The sequence below is a fragment of the Aquarana catesbeiana genome, linkage group LG10, assembly GCF_042186555.1.
Source record: "Aquarana catesbeiana isolate 2022-GZ linkage group LG10, ASM4218655v1, whole genome shotgun sequence".
In the NCBI taxonomy this organism is placed as follows: domain Eukaryota; kingdom Metazoa; phylum Chordata; class Amphibia; order Anura; family Ranidae; genus Aquarana; species Aquarana catesbeiana.
In genome coordinates, this window is record NC_133333.1 from 225,333,705 (window position 1) to 225,352,823 (window position 19,119).

General features: G+C 43.2%; 1 protein-coding gene across 1 annotated transcript in view; it reads right to left on the minus strand.

The window, feature by feature from the left end:
- Positions 1-489: 489 nt before the first annotated feature.
- The window catches only part of WNT4 (Wnt family member 4), a 109,777-nt gene continuing 91,147 nt past the window's right edge, over positions 490-19,119 (minus strand). The window contains exons 3-5 of the mRNA XM_073603383.1: positions 7,866-7,997; positions 2,217-2,359; positions 490-1,448 (exon numbers count right to left, since the gene is read on the minus strand). Of these exons, the coding sequence (XP_073459484.1) occupies positions 981-1,448; positions 2,217-2,359; positions 7,866-7,997 (743 nt within the window). The 3' untranslated portion in view covers positions 490-980. The remainder of the gene's footprint in view (positions 1,449-2,216; positions 2,360-7,865; positions 7,998-19,119) is intronic.

Below are 19,119 nucleotides of genomic sequence, written 5' to 3' on the forward strand. Positions count from 1 at the left end.
CAGGTTCTGTATGCATATACTGTACTGGGATGAAAGTATTGTCCAACTAACAAAAATGTACTAATTTTAATTATTTTTGGACCCTGGGAATTTACACTTTAAAAAAAATATATAATACTGTAGAAAAAAAACAGCAAGAAGAAGTTATTCTGCTCTGTCCAGTTTTAAGTTCAATGCTAAGTCAACACCTAATTACCTTTGTCGGTCAAGGTTCAGCAGGAAGAACATAGAACATGTGAAGAAAAAGCTAACAGCCATGGGATGGCTTTAAGGAATGAGAGAATATACTAAAAACCTGCATCTCAACCTTATACTCGTCTTAAAAATCTTTTTTTTTTGTACAGAAATATTCATAATACAAAACATGATATATATATATATATATATATATATATATATATATATATATATATATATATATATATATATATATATATATATATATACACACACACATACTTATATACATTGATACAGATATAAAATACCTATGCTAACATTTTTTGTTTTTATTTAAAAATATAATGAAGTTTCCATTAGTTATTTTGGTCATCTGGTGGAAGTTAGTCAAATGTCACTGGAATAGCGAAATGGATAGTGGTCATCCTATATAAGTTTTTAACATTTTTATTCTTTTTTATTTGTTTTGAATATTTTAGGAGTTCCATTCCTTCAGCAGTTTTTTTTCTTGGGGCACATCTCGGTCTCCATCACTGTAAAAGCAGCAACGCAAAATAAAATCCACCACGTGTTGATGGGAAGCGACGAATCGCAATTTCAATGTTTGTCGGCAATAAATAAGAAAAAGGACACAAATATACATCAGTGAGATTTAGGGACTTTAAATATTCATTCTTAAAAAAAAAAATCCTATTGTCCCTCCTTAATTTCTTTGCAGTCTATGGAGCTTCACCAATTGTGGTGGAAGGAATGGTTCGATGAGGTCCATGTTGTCCATTTTGGTGGCTGATTTGTGAGGATCACCGACATGTGTGCATTTCCACCACTTTGTGGCACTGTTTACATTTGACAAAGCAGCACCAATGGAACTTACAGCTGCATCTTTCTACTATTTCCACTTCTTCTGTGTGAAAGCCTCGGCCGCAGCACATAAGCTCACAACCATCAATGGCCTTGGAAGTCTTGTTGCACTGCCGACCTGTTGTTCCCAAAACTCCGTTCTTTAAGTCGTGGTCACAGAAGTCTGGGCTGGAATCTAGATATACCAGGTCTTCATCTGTGTGTGGCTTGAACTGAGAATTTTTAGGCACTAAGACTTTGGTCGTGCCAATCTTTTTCTGCTCTGCTTCAGTAGCTCCGTCGAATTTCTCCTTCAAGACATTACCAACTTTACGAAACGGAGGCATGGCTTTCCAGCAGGTCTTTACCTCGCAGGATCCGGAGACTCCGTGACACTTACATTCCACTCGCATGTTGTTGAGAATGGCCTAATAAAAAAGAAATAGCATTTTAGGTGAAAACTTGGTCTTAGTCACTTACTTCACATAAAATGTGTGTTTCTTAAAGGGGACCTAAGCTTTGAAGTTAGGTATGCTTTAAAGCAGGTGTCGCCAAACTTTCTAAGCAAAGGGCCAGTTTATTGATCTTCAGGCTTTAGGAGGGCTGGACTGTGGCCAATGAATGCCCAGGCATCAGATCATTGGTTTTACTGTAATAGTAGCCCATTGTTGGTATCAATTGGAAGAATAGTATCCCATTGATTATGTCAGCAGGAGGAATGGTGCCCCATCGTTGGTGTCAGTTGGTGGAATAGTCTCCCAAGGGCCAGATAAAGGATAGCAAAGGGCCACAACCCGGAGGATTTTAGTGGGTGAACTCAGCATGCTGCACGTGCTGTGTTCATCATATCGCAAGTGCAGGGAATACACAGTTTTTCAGGATACCTGCTACAGCTTTTGGAAGCCTGGAAAAGAGCTTTAAAATATTTGGTGGCTCCAAAGCTTAACAAGAGACTTGACAGCCATCGAATAAGCAAACAACCAGTGAAGTCTGAGAAGTCTAGGCTTCCCTCTATCATGCCCTGCCTTCCTGTCTAATGAAGCCTTTGTCAATGGGTCAGAAAGCGAAAAGATACTGTATCTCTTTGATCTCTGGATAGCAGTAAAAACATGACAGATGGTCTAACTATTCCCAACTTTTTCCAAAACCAAATTTTTATGACTGGAAAAGCTGATAGCAAAAAGAGAACTGCTTACCTTTCTTCCTGCCTCGTTGTTGTGGAGATTCATGAGAGCTCGACTGGATGATGCTCCTTTACCCCGCTCTCGTACATCAACAAAAGACTGTGAGAAAGCTACTCCATATGCAATGTTATCGGAACAACCAGACCACTGGAACCCTAAAAGGATTATGGGGGAAAATGTCAGAGATCTTTCCAGTGTGACAAATACATACAACATTTATTCCCTCTAAGGATGGAACATCTAAAAGTTGGCTACAGACTATGCCTACATTTTGTTTTCCTCTAGTTTTTACCTAGAGACCTAGCCAGAACTTCAATAAATCTACTGGTGAATGTGTGGAAGGAAGCTGGATTAGCCACAGGAAACCCACACAAACATATATCTACCCTATACAGGTAGCGCCCTTGGTGGGAAAAAAACGGAGAAACCAGAAAATTGCCAAGAAACTCAACTAAGATGATCGTTCCTTCTTTTAAAATTGTGTATGTTCACATTTAAGGAGAAAGGCTATGGACTAGTAAAGTAAAACTTTAGTCAAACCTTTTTAACCAAAGTGATGTGGAGTTAGAAGCTGCATTGTGTTTTTTTGCCCTGTCCCTGTTGGGGATACTTCTGCTTATATCTAGGATTTGGACCACACAGGAAGTGAATGGCAGTAATTCCTACCAAAGGAATCAATTTACTATCTATGATGTCAATTTACTGTCTATAAGCTACACAAGTAGTCTGCAATAGCGATTCATAGCTCATGGTTGCTCAACACTACGATTGTGCCTCTTTTTTTTTTTTCATAAGAAGTTTCATCACTTCACAGGTATATTAGCACGTCCTGGCCAATGACAGCCCGGAGCCCTGTGTTGACAATCAACACAGGGCTCTGTACAGAGGGAACGATCTCTCTGTTTCCCATCCCTGCAAAGCAAGGATAAGAAACAAAGAAATATTTAGTAAAAAGCAGCACACATTACACAGTGTTAGGCACACATTTAACCCCTTGATCACCTGAGATTAGAGCTGCACGACTAAAATGAGAATCACAATTTTTTTGCTTAGAACAAAGATCACAATTCTTGCGGCGTAACATTATCTTTCACATTATACAAAAAAATTGGGCTAACTTTACTATTTAGTTTTATAAAATGAATTAAAGTGTATTTTTTTCCAAGAAAATTGCGTTTGAAAGACCGATGCGCAAATACGGTGTGACATAAAATATTGCAACAACCGCCATTTTATTCTCTAGGGTCTCTGCTAAAAAAATATATAAAATGTTTGAGGCTTCTTAGTAATTTTCTAGCAAAAAAATACTGATTTTAACTTGTAAGCAACAAGTGTTAAAAAAAGGTTTAGTCTTTAAGTGGTTAAACTGACCTTTGTTTATAGCTATCTCCTGAGACAAACTTGGCAGGCTGCCTGGATTTTTTTTTCTTTTTTTGTCAGCTGTCAGAAGTGAGCAGAGAACTCTCTGCACTTGTTACATAGACTTGGGGAAATGCTGTTTTAGGATCAGGAGGGGGGTAGAATCGCGATTTCGATTCTTTAATGATTAATGCAGCTCTACCTGAGATGTTAACCCCTTCCCACCCGGTGTCATTAGTACAGGTACAGTATATATTATTAGCAGTGATCACTGTATTAGTGTCACTGGCGATGTCAGTGGCAGTTATTCAGTTCCCACTCAGTATCAGTTAGTGTCAAATTGTCCGACCACAGTCCTATTACAATGCCTGGTACACACGATGAGATTATCGGACGAATGATCGTTTTTTTTTTTTTTTTGCATGCTAGTCTCATATCGAAAATAAAAGAGGTTACTAAAGGTTACAAAAATTCTCGTACAACAGAATAAAAATTTCGGAATTGATGCAAAGTGGGTTATTTACTAAAGACAAATCCACTTTGCACTACAAGTGCAAAGTGCACTTGAAATTGCACTGAAAGTGCACCTGGAAGTGCAGTCACTGTAGATCCGAGGGGGACATGCAAGGAAAATAAAAAACAGCATTTTAGCTTGCACATGATTGGATAATAAAATCAGCAGAGCTTCCCCTCATTTCAGATCTACCCCTCAGATCTACAGTGACTGCACTTCCAAGTGCACTTTGCATTTGTAGTTTGCGCTTGTAGTGCAAAGTGGATTTGCCTTTCGAAAATAACCCCCAATGTGTTATATTTGTACTGTATTGTATTCTCAGACGACAGCTATAGGGATTAAACTAAAATTGTACAATCTGGTATCGTACAAGAACATTTTTTGTGTTTGTCCCTTCGGATAATTTTGGATGAACTGTGATGACCGGCTCTCGAAAGCTGTGTACTAACGATCAGATTATCGTAAGATCTCTTCAAAAGCGGTATTTTTTTGTACGATTTTTCTGATCGTGTGTATGGACCTTAAGTCGCTGATCAGCGCCATCACTAACATAAAAAATAATACAAATACATGAATACAAAATGACAGTATATATCCCATCGTTTGTAGATGCTATAACTTTTACACAAACCAATATAATATACTATAATAATATATACTATTAATATGTACTATAATACTATATAATATTAATATACACTTATTGGGATTTTTTTTTTCACCAATTACATGTAGCAGAATACATTTTGGCCTGAATTTATAGAGAAATTAAATGTTTTATTGGATGTTTTATAGTGTAGCCGACAGTGGACTACAGTGACCTTGTTTTGCAGACCACCCCCGTCATTCCCCATATCTTCCTGTGTTCCTCTAGTGCTGGGCTCCGGTAACTGACATCATATCTTTGAGCCAAGCAGGGAGGGTTGTGGGACTAGTAGTCTCTTGAGCAGCCATTTTGATGTTGTGAAACTACCCCTGGACTACACATCCCAGAGGCCTCTCGGCAACACTAACGTACCTCTGATATGTTATATAACAGAAAATAGAAAACATAGTTTTTTTGTCAAAATTTTCATTTAGATAATAAAAAATAAAAAACGCAGCTGTGATCAAAGACCACCAAAAGAAAGTTCTATTTGTTTAAAAAAAATGATATACATTTCATATGGCTACAGTGTTGCATGACCGCGCAATTGCCAGTTAAAGTATCGCAGTGCTAAATAGCAAAAAATGCCTTGGTCAGGAGGTTAAGCTACTGTTGGGTGCCCATTGAGGGAGGCCTTGATATGTGGAATCTGCCTTGCCAGAGCTATTGATCTTGTTAAAAAATTTTCTTCATCTGATTTCACATGCAAGTCTAAAAGTTCTCAGCGCCTCTTTGAGTATGATGTTCTTAAATCCAGTTGGTGGTTGTGAGAAACATTTTAGTGCTGCCATTATTTTAGATTCTGTGTGAGACAGACAGTAAAGAAGGTGTTCCATCACCACCAGCAGATGTGTTCCAGGATCACCACATTATAGACAAAATGAAGGCAGGGAACTAATGCAATATAGCCATGTCTGAAAAAACTGAACTGCTCAGCAGACCTTCTCTCTATGCATCGCAAAGTTTAATTTAGAATTTTGGATGCGGAATAAACCTTTAAAAATATTGTCTTCCAGCTTTGGCATTCTGGATGTGAAGAGTGCCAAGTTCAAAATAAAATAATGGCTGGATGATTGCTGGGATCCGCTCAGTACTACTACCGTACATTATGCTTTACTCACATTGATGTCTGTCACAGACTGCTGGCTCCAACCTCCACCTGGCTGCTTCTCTGAATGCTATTATGCAACTTCCTGACCGTAATTACCCCAGGGTCTCTTAGTTAATAAATTGTAGAGTAATGAATGAGTTAGATAATTATTAGCACTGCCCACGGTGGATCTTCTATTAAACCAAAACAAAGCAGGGCTTTCCTAGCCAAACCCAATAATAGCTTATTCGAGGAAAATAAAAAGAAATTCAAATGCCACAACAGCTAAGGGGATGCAGTATCGAAATATAAATAGCAAAAGAGCTAAGGGGATGTAGCAGTGGCCTCTGGTGCTCCATTTTGGGGGGGACAGGGTGGCGTTAAGCAAACCGCCCGCACCCCCCCCCATGGGTCAGTTGGTCCCCCCACCAAACACCCCCCCTCCCTGTCGCTCGCACTTACCCCTAAAGAGAAGAACACGGCCCTATCGGGGGAGATGCGATGCCTGCAGAATGCGGGAAGACGTGTAACGTGGGACCGAAGACCAGGGGAGCCGAGTCAAGCCGAAGTGTCAGGCATGCCTAGATGTCATGCAGCACCAAGCCGGATGGGAGGGAGGAGAATGGAAGCCCGTGCTTCTCCTCTCGGCCAATCAGGTCTCAGGACTCCCTTCCTGATTCACCGGGAGGAGAAACAGGAAGACAACAGCGAATATTAATTTGCTATTGTCACACAAGTGGGTGTGCTCGGGGTGCAGTGCTCTATGCCCCGAGCCCACCCTTTCTGAAGCCAATCACAGCATCTGGCTCTAATCACGTACTTAAAAAAAAACAAACAAAAAATTAGAATCCATGCGTCTGGCGCCCTGCATGTAGATTAGGGGCCGGGCGCATGGATTAGGGGGGTGGCGCCCCTGCGCCCCGTATGGATGGGCCGCCACTAGGACATAGTATCTAAATTTAAATGCCACAACAGCTAAGGGGTGTAGTTAGGGTTGCCACCTCATCCCTTTAAACCCGAACACATATGAATCACACAGGTTCTGAGGCTAATTTAATCCAGATAAGGCACCAAGTGAGTTTAATTACTACCTCAATCAGCCATAGAACCTGTGTAATTAATAAAGAGATGTGGTATAGAAATTGAAATGCCACAAGAAGGGGATGTAGCAGTGACAGCTGGTGCTCCATTTTAGGGGGGGGGGCAGCGCCGCCCACCCCCCAGTCCGTCAGTCCCCCCACCAGGCCTCCCCCCACCCTGTTGCTCACTCGTCCATCAGCCCAGCACTTAATCCTGAAGTGAAGGACATCCGGGGATATGTGATGCCCACGGAATGCGGGAAGATGTGTAACGTGGGACCGAAGACCAGGGGAGCCGAAGTTTCAGGCATGCCTGGAGAACATGCAGCAAGCCGGATTCTCCTCTCGGCCAATCGAGTCTCAGGGCCCCCTTACTGAGGCCGGGAGGAGTATCAGGAAGACAATAGTGAATATTAATTTGCTATTGTCACACAAGTGGGTGGGCTCGGGGCGCAGTGCTCTGTGCCCTGAGTCCACCCTTTTTGAAGCCACATAGAGCCTCCAGCTCTAATAACGTGCTTCGAAAAAAAAAAAAAAACCTTTGGAATCCATGCGTCTGGCGCCCTGCATGCAGATTAGGGGCCAGACGCATGGATTAGGGGGGCGGCCCCATATGGATGGACCGCCACTGGGATGTAGTATCGAAATTGAAATGCCTGAACAGCTAAGGGGATATAGTATCTAAATTTAAATGCCACAAAAGCAAAAGGGGATGTAGTATTTTACAAAAAGCAGGCAGGTACTGTATCTCCCATAAGGTATCTGCTCTGTTGAAGTATCCAAGGCATATAAGAAGCCAGCAGCTGACACAGGCCACCGGGCTCTACTCATAACAAAAATGTCACTATCTGGTGGACTGATCCTTTAATTTTTTGAACTGTATGTACAGTTATGATTAAAGGATGTTTCTGCACTCCATGTAATAAACAATATAAAGGTTTCGTGGTAACAAATCTAAATGCTTTCTACAGACCTTGAGGACTCACACCATGTACCGTCCGATCACAGCCACATTTTTCTAAATCTCCACTGCTGCACGCCCTGGTGACTGCGAAGGCGACCCCCGCTGATGAAATTGCGTACACGAAAGCTGCTTCTCTGGTGCCTGCAACACAAAATTAAGAGTATGTTCAGAAGACTTCTATAGTCTTTGTTTCTAAAACTCTTGTAGTAAGGTGATAGACAAATGTATGTACCGAATTCAGCTAGGGTGACACCAACTGGTGAAATCTGGTATGACAGCACAACCATAAGAGTACATGAATTCTCTATGGGGATCAATGTACATGAAGAAACCTAAAGCCATATTAAACATAAAACCAAAAATGTAATATATTGCAGTTTACCAATCACTAGGTGTGGTGGCTGCATTAGTTTTCTTTACTTTGGCTCTTCCCCTCTAGTTTCACCTGGTGATCTGGCCAGTTACACACCTCCTGTATTAGAGTGCCCCCCACTCTGGATGAAGGAGCACAGGGGGAACCTTTTTTACAGCAGCATTGTCAGCCTGGGGTAGGGGAGTGTTAGATGTACTTGCAGATTTAAATACACTAACAAATTGAAGCCAAACTCCAGCTAATACTTTATAAGCAGATAGAGCAAACAGTAATTTGCAGGTCTCAGGGAAACACTTCTAAAAATGATTATACAGTACCTACAGCACATGGAGTGTCATCAGTTGTGGATGAAATATGTGGCATACCTAGCATATTTGACATTCAAGGCAGGTACATTTTTTATTTATTGCTTTAATTTAAAAAAAACTGGAACTGGGTTTTGAATAATGCATTTATTTAGATCCACAAAAAAAAAAGTAGCAAAGGTGTGGTCAAAAAATGTGACCATCCCACAAAAAAGTCAGATGGGAGCTATGAATTGGTTTTAGTATACTTGGTACAGCTTGGAAGTCTGATGGTTTATAGCAGGTGTCTCCAAACTTCTCAGTACGAGGGCCACATTGTATATTTTAGAAATATTTGTGAGACGAAAAATAAAACCCCATCAGGGTCCCCCTACATTTAGGTCCCCATTGATCAGAGCCCCCATCCTTACATCGGGTTCCCCATCAGAGTCCTCCCTTAAAGCAGGGACCCCATTAGAGTTCCCCTTTAAATCAGGATCTCAATCAGAGTCCCCCCCTTACATCAGAAGCAGCACCCATAGACAGCATCTGCTGACATTAATCCTCAATCAGTGCACACTGAGGATACACCACTGACCCTAGCCGGGGGGGCTGGATAAAATCTTGTAGTGGGCCAGATGTCATAGCTCCCAACTGTCCCTGATTTTGAGGGACTGTCCCTGATTTGGAGCAATGCCCCTCTGTCCCTCATTCCTCCTTATCTGTCCCTCATTTTGGCCTGATTCATATAGTTTTATATAAAATGCACTTTTTATCTTTCAAAAAGTGTTTCCCAGTGCTAAACCTTTCATCCAATTTCTAAATTGCTGCATTTGTAAATTTCAAAAGCCAATATAAAGAAATTTTAGTGGTAACAAAGCACTAGTGGATTTAAATAACCCTTTTTTTTTTTGTTATGTCCCCTTTAAGGGGTGTGGCAGGGGGCGTGTCCTATGCCTACATACGTTTGCTAGTAGGTGTCCCTCATTCCCATCTCAAAATGTTGGGAGGTATGCGGAGATGTTGCCCGCGGGCCATAGTTTGGAGACCCCTGGTTTATAGGCATCTAGTGCCAGTAAACACAACCCAGTAGCAGTCAGTTGCAGCTCAGTATTTTTCTTTACTGGTGAGCAAGATCTGTAAGGAAGACACATATCGGGTCTTTAGAAGAAACAGGATCTGTATTTGAGGTTTCTCCTAATGTAATCATTCACCACCACTGCTCTTCAGGTAAGTAACATTCTCACAGCAGTCATCCAGCAAGGATGCTCACTGCATTGTTTTACAAATGGCCAGCAGAGGGAGCTCCATTGTAATATGATTATAAAAATATGGAACAATGAGCATCACATAAAATGACTGTCACATATTTTCTACGGTGAGAACTCGGAAGGACTCTGCTTTTAATGCTTGACCATTTCCCTTTAAACTTGAGCTTATTCCCGTCTGATAGTGAAAGCTTCTTGCATTAGAAAACATTTTAACAGCTGTCCTAGTTTACCCTTGTGGCATCCTTCTCCAAATATTTATTATGTCTACTCTACAGAAAAGCTTTCCTTATAATTTCGATGTTTGCTCTTTTCATCTATCATTGCCGGCTGCAGTTGTAAAAGCACTCCAAAGATTTTACAATTTGTGTATTATAAAAGTCAAACAGGACATGCAACCAAACCGGGTCACACTCATTTTTTGTCCTTATATTCACAGATGACACTTGGCACACATTACATGTTGGTCATGTAGGACATTGGTCTCCGAGCTGCTGCCTGGGAGCCAGATGTGGCCCTTTGCTTAGCTTTATCTGACCCTTGGGGCACAATTCTTTCCACTGACACCAACAATGGTCCACTATTCCTCCCACTGACACCAATGATGGGGCACTATTCTTCCCACTGACACCAATGATGGGGCAATATTCTTCTCACTGACACCAACAATGGTCCACTATTCCTCCCACTGACACCAATGATGGGGCACTATTCCTCCCACTGACACCAATGATGGGGCACTATTCTTCCCACTGACACCAATGATGGGGCACTATTCCTCCCACTGACACCAATGATGGGGCACTATTCCTCCCACTGACACCAATGATGGGGCACTATTCTTCCCACTGACACCAATGATGGGGCACTATTCTTCCCACTGACACCAATGATGGGGCACTATTCCTCCCACTGACACCAATGATGGGGCACTATTCCTCTCACTGACACCAACAATGGTCCACTATTCCTCCCACTGACACCAATGATGGGGCACTATTCCTCCCACTGACACCAATGATGGGGCACTATTCCTCCCACTGACACCAATGATGGGGCACTATTCCTCCCACTGACACCAATGATGGGGCAATATTCCTCTCACTGACACCAACAATGGTCCACTATTCCTCCCACTGACACCAATGATGGGGCACTATTCCTCCCACTAACAACAATAATGGAGCATTATTCTTCCCACTGACAATGATGATGAGGCACTATTCCTTCCTACTAACATTAACAATGGGGTATAGCGAGGCATTGTTTACTCCCAGTGATGCCAGAACATTTTGCACTCCCACTGGCTACAATCCCTCCCCCCCATGGTAGAGGTGCTGGTAAGTTCTACGGAGTCAAAAGGTGACCATCACCATCACGTCCTCATAGAACCTTCCATTATACAACTACGGGACCTACCTTGCTGCCTTGTTTATGAAATGGGAAGCATTGGGCTCTGGAGCCTCCAAATCGCTGCACCACCAGCTTCCATATTTCTATTGTTATACAGACTGACTTTAAAGCTGAACTCCAGGGAGATATAATACAAAACTCCAACATATGCCGTCTAAACAGACTAATTAGCACTGGAGCTGATATGCAAATTTTGACTTTTTGTTGATAGTCAACAGCTAAACTCTCATCTCTGTCCCCAACTCCTTCCCTTGGCTGCTGACATATTCAAAATGTCTTTTCTGTTTTGCATAGAGCGGGAAGTGTTGAAATCCCTGTTGGGTTTTTGATTGTTGTCTGTGTACTCCCTGCGGGGATTTACTGGGACAAAACATGATGTGGGAACTAAAAATATGAATATTGTCACCATAGTGAAAGATGAGAAGGAAATCTTTCAATGGGGACACCTGTTTCAGCGACAACCGTCAAAGGCCTCATTTACACTTGTGGTTGGGGGAGGGGGTGGGGTGGTAAAAACGCACAGGTGAGTTACAGATTTGCGCGCCCCCAACTGCTCCCCCTTAAACTACAAAGGCAGGGGGGGGAGGGGAAGGGGGTGTACATATGCTGCATCCGTGATGCTTTGCATCGCAGCGGGCCAACAATTAACCCCGCTGTCGCGTTCGGTGAACAGTACCGTCTGCCGAATGTGACCCATTCAACTGAATGGAGGCTCTCCGCAATGCACATGGTTGTGGTGCATGGTTAAAACAGGTGGTGGCAAGGCCATATAACACCCCCTGGCCACCTCTCAAATGCCCAATGAAGATCGATCCAAATGGGATCCCTCTTCAGAGAGCACCGCCTATGTAAAAGAGCATTAAGAGAGTAATTCCCCAGAAAGTTGACTTAATAAGTATAAACGAGTGTGTGTTAAATATGAAGTTCAGTTTTTTTTTTTTTTTTTTCCAAGGATCATACTTACCTAGGTGTCCCCCCCGGCTCTAAGACTGAGAACCAAGTGATCAAACACCAATGATCACTCGGTTCTCAGTGCTCTGCGAGCAGAGAGCTGGTGACTGTCAGTCACCGCTCTCTGATCTGCCCATCCCCCCCGCTGCATACACTCACTAGAAGGCTGGGCTGTGGAGGGGGTGGGAGCTGCCGGCGCAGGCTCTCAGCGGCTCGCTGAGAGGGTGAGCCAGGTGCCAGTTCAGGGTTGTGGGCAGATCCCGGACAGATTCTCACAAACTTTCCCCAGCCTGGACCGGCTCTGTGATGTCAGCCAACAGAGGGCTTCAGCCCTCTGTCTGCTGAAAATGAGCTTTGGCTGTACTTCTCCTTTAAAGCAAAATGGTAAAACTGAAGTTTTAAAGCGGAGTTCCGCCTAATTTTTTTAATACTGCAGCTGCTGACTTTTAAAATAAGGACACTTACCTGTCCAGGGCGCCCGCGATGTCGGCAACCGAAGCCGACCCGTCCCTCGGCTCTCAGGTGGAGGCGCCGCCATCTTCGGTAAGGGAATCAGGAAGTGAAATCTTGCGGCTTCACTTTCTGGTTCCCTACTGCGTATGCGCGACTCGCGCTGTGCAATCCCACTAGTCCCTGCTGTCTTCTGGGACCTCTGTGTCTCCCAGAAGACAGCGGGGAGGGGGGACGGAGAAGGCGCCGGAAGTGGCGTAGATACCCACGGGTGGCTCGGCTATCTATGCCCAGAAGTGGGAGCAAAATACTTGTATTAGACAGGTATCTGCGCCCCCCTGAAAGGTGCCAAATATGACACCGGAGGGGGGGAGGATTCCGATCAATTTTTGGGTGGAACTCCACTTTAATCTGCTTATATACTGCCTTCTCTATGTCGCCCCCCAAATTACAATTTAGATCCAGTGTTGTCATCACTGGGACTCTGTGCTTCTTGGGCAATTCAGGGAGATCATGGCTGGTGGGAGGTACTGTACAGAGCTTAATGAAAACATCACAGCACCCTGCCTCAGTACTCCTCTCAAAAGCCCTCAGCCCTGATGCAAGCAGTGGGCTGGCTCTTGGGAGGAATTATGCAAATATAAATAAAAACCCCTAATATGTGGTTGTCAATCTGGAGCAGTGGGTGTGCCTATGCAGACTGCCCTAGGCAACGCCCACATGTGATGCTGAACCTTTGACATCCTATGAATGAAAGGGGCAGGCCAGTCAGGCTGGGAAAGAAAGTGTTAGACCAGGGGTCTCCAAACTTTCTAAGCAAAGAGCCAGTTTACTGTTTATCAGGCTTTGGGGGGCCGGACTGTGGCTAGTAGGAGTAGAAAATGTCCTGGCATCATTGCCCCGTCATTGGCTTCAATGGAAGGAATAGTGCCCCATTGTTGATATCAATGAGAAGAAAAGTTCACCATTTATGGTGTCAGTAGAGGCAAAGGTGCTCCATCATTGGTGTCAGTTGATGGAATAGTGCCCCAAGGGCCAGATAAAGGCAAGCAAAGGGCCACAGTTTGGAGACCATTGTGTTAGACAATGCTGGACGTCCTCCAGCCAGGAAATGAGACGGGACTATATCTGACTTGCTGCACCTTCTAGCGCACAATGTAGGAAGCTCAGTGTGCAGTGAAATCAGAGTAAGCCATTCGAGTACAGGAGAGGAGCCGGTACAACTGTGCAAGACTGAAGGGAAGGCCAGAGTTCAGCTTTACTCCTCACATATAAGCAAGTGCAATATACACGGCATAGGAATCAGGAGCACAAAATCTCTCTTCTTGCACAGGGATCATGAAATAACCGCATTAACAAATACACCGTGTATCCTGCCTTGGGTTTATTTAGGAAGACAGAATGTTTTATCAACTTCTGGTAAGTGAGAAACCCAGAACGACGTCTCACCTCGGCCATGAATAGAGCTTGCCTACATAAGTGGGACTACTTTGGTGGTCGTCGCTGACTGGTGGCCGGTCCACCCTGCGAATAACCCAACCTATTAGAAGAAGCCTGCCAAGCTGAAGGCCGAGGTTGAGTTATATTGCGGGGACTGATTCCCTTCCAAGTCAGCTGAGGTTAACAGCAGGCTCGCGTGGGTCTTCTCGCACTGTGGTTGCCGAAGAAGAGATGACTTCTATGTGAGTGCTTGCTGGTATTTCCAGCCTGGAATCTCACCTACCACAAATCTCTTCCCTTCTTTTCTCCTGTAGCCCCCCAGAGAAAACAACCCATGTCAAACAATGAGGTACCGCGAGGACTTAGGATTTGCCCTGCAGATTTCACCGCAAAACTTGACTCTGCGCTTTGCCAACTTGGAAAGCAAAACCGAGCTCCTTCTGACCCACAATGACAAGCACTGTTCAAAGCCTCTATTTATACAAACACATCTGCTGTAACTATGGGAGAGCTCTGCGGTCCTTATACCATCAAACCGCTTTTGCACATTTTACATAAAGCAAAGTCAACCGGCTGATTGGACCGCTGGGACACATTTGTCATTTTCAACATCATCTGCTTGCTCATTTTTTTAAAAAAACCTAAAACGCTGTTTAAGGCGGACATGCATTTATTAAATCACAGGATGTATTTTTACATACAGCTGATGCAAGTACCTGAATGTGTTTTTATGTCGGCTTGCATTAAAGCGGAGTTCCACCCAAAAGCGGAACTTCCGCTCATTTGTCTCCTCTCCCCCTCTGGTGCCACAATTGGCGCCTTTCGGGGGGAACAGGATACCTGTCTTTGACAGGTATCCTGTTCCCACTTCCGGGAGTCCTGGCCACGGCCTGTGACATCACCGCGGGGCTTCCTCCTCCTCCTCCCTGTCGCCGGGCCAGTAGGAGATAGGAGTGGGGCCTCGCACATGCACAGTAGCAGGGCCGGTGCTACCACTAGGCAAACTAGGCAGCCGCCTAGGGAGCCCTGCTGCCTAAGGCGTCCAGCCACTGGTTTTCCTACCCTCTTTTCTCTGCAGCAAGCACCTAAGTCTCAGCATCAGCAGGCAGCCACCGCTCCATTTGCACATAGTGTCAGAGGCGCAGCAGTGGCGGAGGACTGTGTCTGTGTCCCGACTCCCGAATGAATGGAAGCAAGCAAACTTTCATTGATGGGCGCTGGTGAGGCTGCATTTGATGGGCGCTGGTGAGGCTGCATTTAATGGGCGCTGGTGGGCTGCATTTGATGGGTGCTTCATTAAAAAGGTGGGATTTACATGGGCAGGGAAAAGGGGTGGAGCCAGGGGGGGGGGGGGCGGCAAAATGAGGTTTCGCCTAGGGTGTCAAAAATCCTTGCACCAACCCTGCACCGTAGGGTTCCCGGCGTGAAGCCGTAAGGCTACACTGCCGGGTACCCTCACCCGCAATGGCGGCGGCAGCACCTGACAGCTGATGGAAACATCAGCTGCGGTGCCGACATCGCTAGACTCAGGACAGGTCCTTTTGTTAAAAGCCAGCAGCTGCAGTATGTGTAGCTGCTGGCTTTTATTTTTTATTTTTTGGGAGGAACACCGCTTTAAGATAAAAAGCCTTCTGTGCGCAACAGTCCCCCTCAGCCCCCCCCCCCCCGCTAATACTTTAATACTTACCTGAGCCCCATCTCTATCCAGCAATGTTGTAGGATTGCCTCGGCTGCCTGGGACTCCCCTCCTCATTGGCTGAAACAGCAGTGAGGTGCCATTGGTTCCCGCTGCTGTCAATCAAAGTCAGTCAGCCAATGAGGAGAGAAAGGGGGTGGGGCGGGGAAGCAGCCCTGTGTCTGAATGGACACACGGAGCTGCAGCTCAGCTTGGGTGCCCCCCCATAACAAGCTGCTTGCTGTGGGGGCACTCATCAGGAGAGAGGGACCAGGAGAGCCGAAGAGGGACAAGAGAAGAGGAGGATCTGGGCTACTCTGTGCAAATCCACTACACAGAGCAGGTAAGTATAAAATGTTTGTTATTTTTAGCAAAAAAAAACGAGACTTTACAATCACTTTAAGGATTTAGAGAAGATCTGTAAAGAAGAGCAGACCAAAATCCTTCCTGAGATGTGTGCAAACCTGGTCACCAACTTCAAGAAACGTCTGACCTCTGTGATTGCCAACAAGGGTTTCTCCACCAAGTACTAAGTCATGTTTTGCTTGGGGATCAAATACTTATTTTACTCACTGAACTGCAACTTAATTTATAACATTTGTATCATGTGTTTTTTTTTTCTGGATTTTTGGTTGATATTCTGTCTCTACCATTTAAAATACACCTGTGATAAAAATGATAGACCCTTCATTTCTTTGTAAATGGGCAAACTTACAAAATCTGCAGGGGATCACATAATTATTCCCCCCCACTGTATTTATTATTATTTTTGTTGGTTTGGACAAATTATTTTCTTGAATAAAAGTTCGAATTTACAGACACTTCTGGTACAGTCCAAAGACTTTTGAAAGTATTAAAACCAATGGATCAGTCTGACAGCCGGGGATCTAGTATTGGCAGGAGGAGGTCAGCAAGGACAGCGTAAAACATTCTAGATGAATTCTCATCCCCGGATCGGACTTCACTCTCTCTTCTTCCTCGTCGTATTTATAGAGGTAAATAAACCGCATACGAGACGCTTGTGCTTGCCAGTGGATGTATAGTATAAAACGATGCATCCACACTGGATACTGTATATCCTGAGCATTGACATTTGGCAAATTGTGGTTTATTTTACTATGTGACCATTTTGGGTGACTATTGTAACTGCTACTGTGCAATTTATATTTTATTTCACTTTAAGATTTGCATCTTTTATTATTATTATTATTATTATACAGGATTTGTATAGCGCCAACAGTTTATGCAGCGCTTTACAATATAAAAGGGAGACAATACAGATATAATACAATAAAATACAAGAGGATTAAGAGGGCCCTGCTCACAAGAGCTTACAATCTAATAGGGTGGGGCAGGTGGTACAAAAGGTTGTAGCTGTGGGGAATGAGCTGATGGAAGTGGTAGAAGATTAGTTGGAGACGTGATAGGCTTTCCTGAAGATATGAGTTTTCAGGGATCACCTGAAGAGTAGGGGATAGCCGGACAGGTTGAGGTAGCGAGTTCCAGAGGATGGGAGAGGCTCTGGAGAAATCCTGGAGACGAGCATGGGAGGAGGAGATGAGAGAGCTTGAGAGCAGGAGGTCTTGAGCATCTTCGTGAGCATCTTCTTTTGTAATTATGAAGTTGGGGTGGGCCCTGAGGAATACCGGCAGATACAAATGAGGATCGTAGACTAATGCCCCGTACACATGGTCGGATTTTCCGATGGAAAATGTCCGATCGGAGCGTGTTGTCAGAAATTCCGACCGTGTGTGGGCTCCATCTGACATTTTCCATCGGATTTTCCGACACACAAAGTTTGAGAGCAGGCTATAAAATTTTCCGACAACAAAATCCGTTGTCGGAAATGCCGAATGTGTGTACACAAATCCGACGTACAAAGTGCCAGGCATGCTCAGAATAAATAAAGAGATGAAAGCTATTGGCTACTGCCCCGTTTATAGTCCCGACGTACGTGTTTTACGTCACAGCGTTCAGAACGATCGGATTTTCCGACAACTTTGTGTGACCGTGTGTATGCAAGACAAGTTTGAGCCAACATCCGTCGGAAAAAATCCTAGGATTTTGTTGTCGGAATGTCCGAACAAAGTCAGACCGTGTGTACGGGGCATTAGGCTGCTTCACTCCTGAGCATAGAGTTTTTGAGCATTTTTCCAACTTTTTTTTTTTTGCGTGTTTTTATGCGCCACTTGGTCGTTTTATACAGCGTTTTTTTAGCTTTGCCGGGTTTTTTTTTTTTATAAGCCAGTAGAGAAAACTATCATCTGTTGTATCATTTGTTGCTAGGTTTTTCAGCTTTTTTATCTTTTCCATCAGCTTTTATTTCTTTGTTTATTATTATTTTTTTTGTTTTGTTTTTTTTTGTTAAGGTAAGGCCTCCTGTACACTGCTGCTGGTGGTAAACGGACATTTAGGAGCAGTTGAGCATTTTTTTCAGCTGCCCCTGAACTCTCCTCTATGTTATCTTATCAGTACATGTACCCAGGGTCATTTATAGTCATTTCTAGGCAGTTGCGTTTAGAGGGTTTTTTTGGAACGCAGAAAAATGCGTTCAGGATGGATGTTCAGAGGCATTTGAAACGCCAAATGCCTGTAAACACTGCTAAACGCGGTAACTCGTGTTTAGCAGCGTTTTATTTACAGACGTTTTTAATTTTAACAAAAAAAACGCAAACACGGCTGAACGTGGCATGTATACACAACTGAATTGACCTTTTTTAGATCTCGGTTTCTAACTGTTGAGTTAAATCGTTCAGGAAAGGTTAAACAATGACCCGTGTACATGAAGCCTAAGGGGTTAGAGTTAAAGTTAGCTTAGGGTTAGGATTAGGGGTTGGGGTTAGAGTAAAGATTAGGGGTTTGGGTCATTTATTATTTATTTATGTTAAGGTTAGGGTGTTAATACTACTACTACTACTACTACTAATAATAATAAATAAATGTAAAATAAATACACACATAAATAAAAATAATCATAAATAAATACAATAAATGAATACTATGTAATAATAAATAAATAATTAACCCTCTAAAAATAATAATAATAATAATAATAATAATAAATAACTAAACACACTAACCCTAACACAAAATAAATAAATACATTATTATTATTATTTTTAAAGGGTTAATTATTTAGTTAATTACAAAGTATCCATTTATTGTATTTATTTATTATTTATTTATAATCATTTTTATTTATGTGTGTATTTAGTTTACATTTATTTATTAGTAGTAGTAGTAGTAGTAGTAGTAGTATTAACACCCTAACATAAATAAATAATAAATGACCCAAACCCCTAATCGTAACCCTAACCCCAACCCCAATCCTAACCCTAACCTAACTTTAATTCTAAAGCCTTAGGCTTCATGTGCACGGGTCGTTTAACCTCTCCTGAACGATTTATTT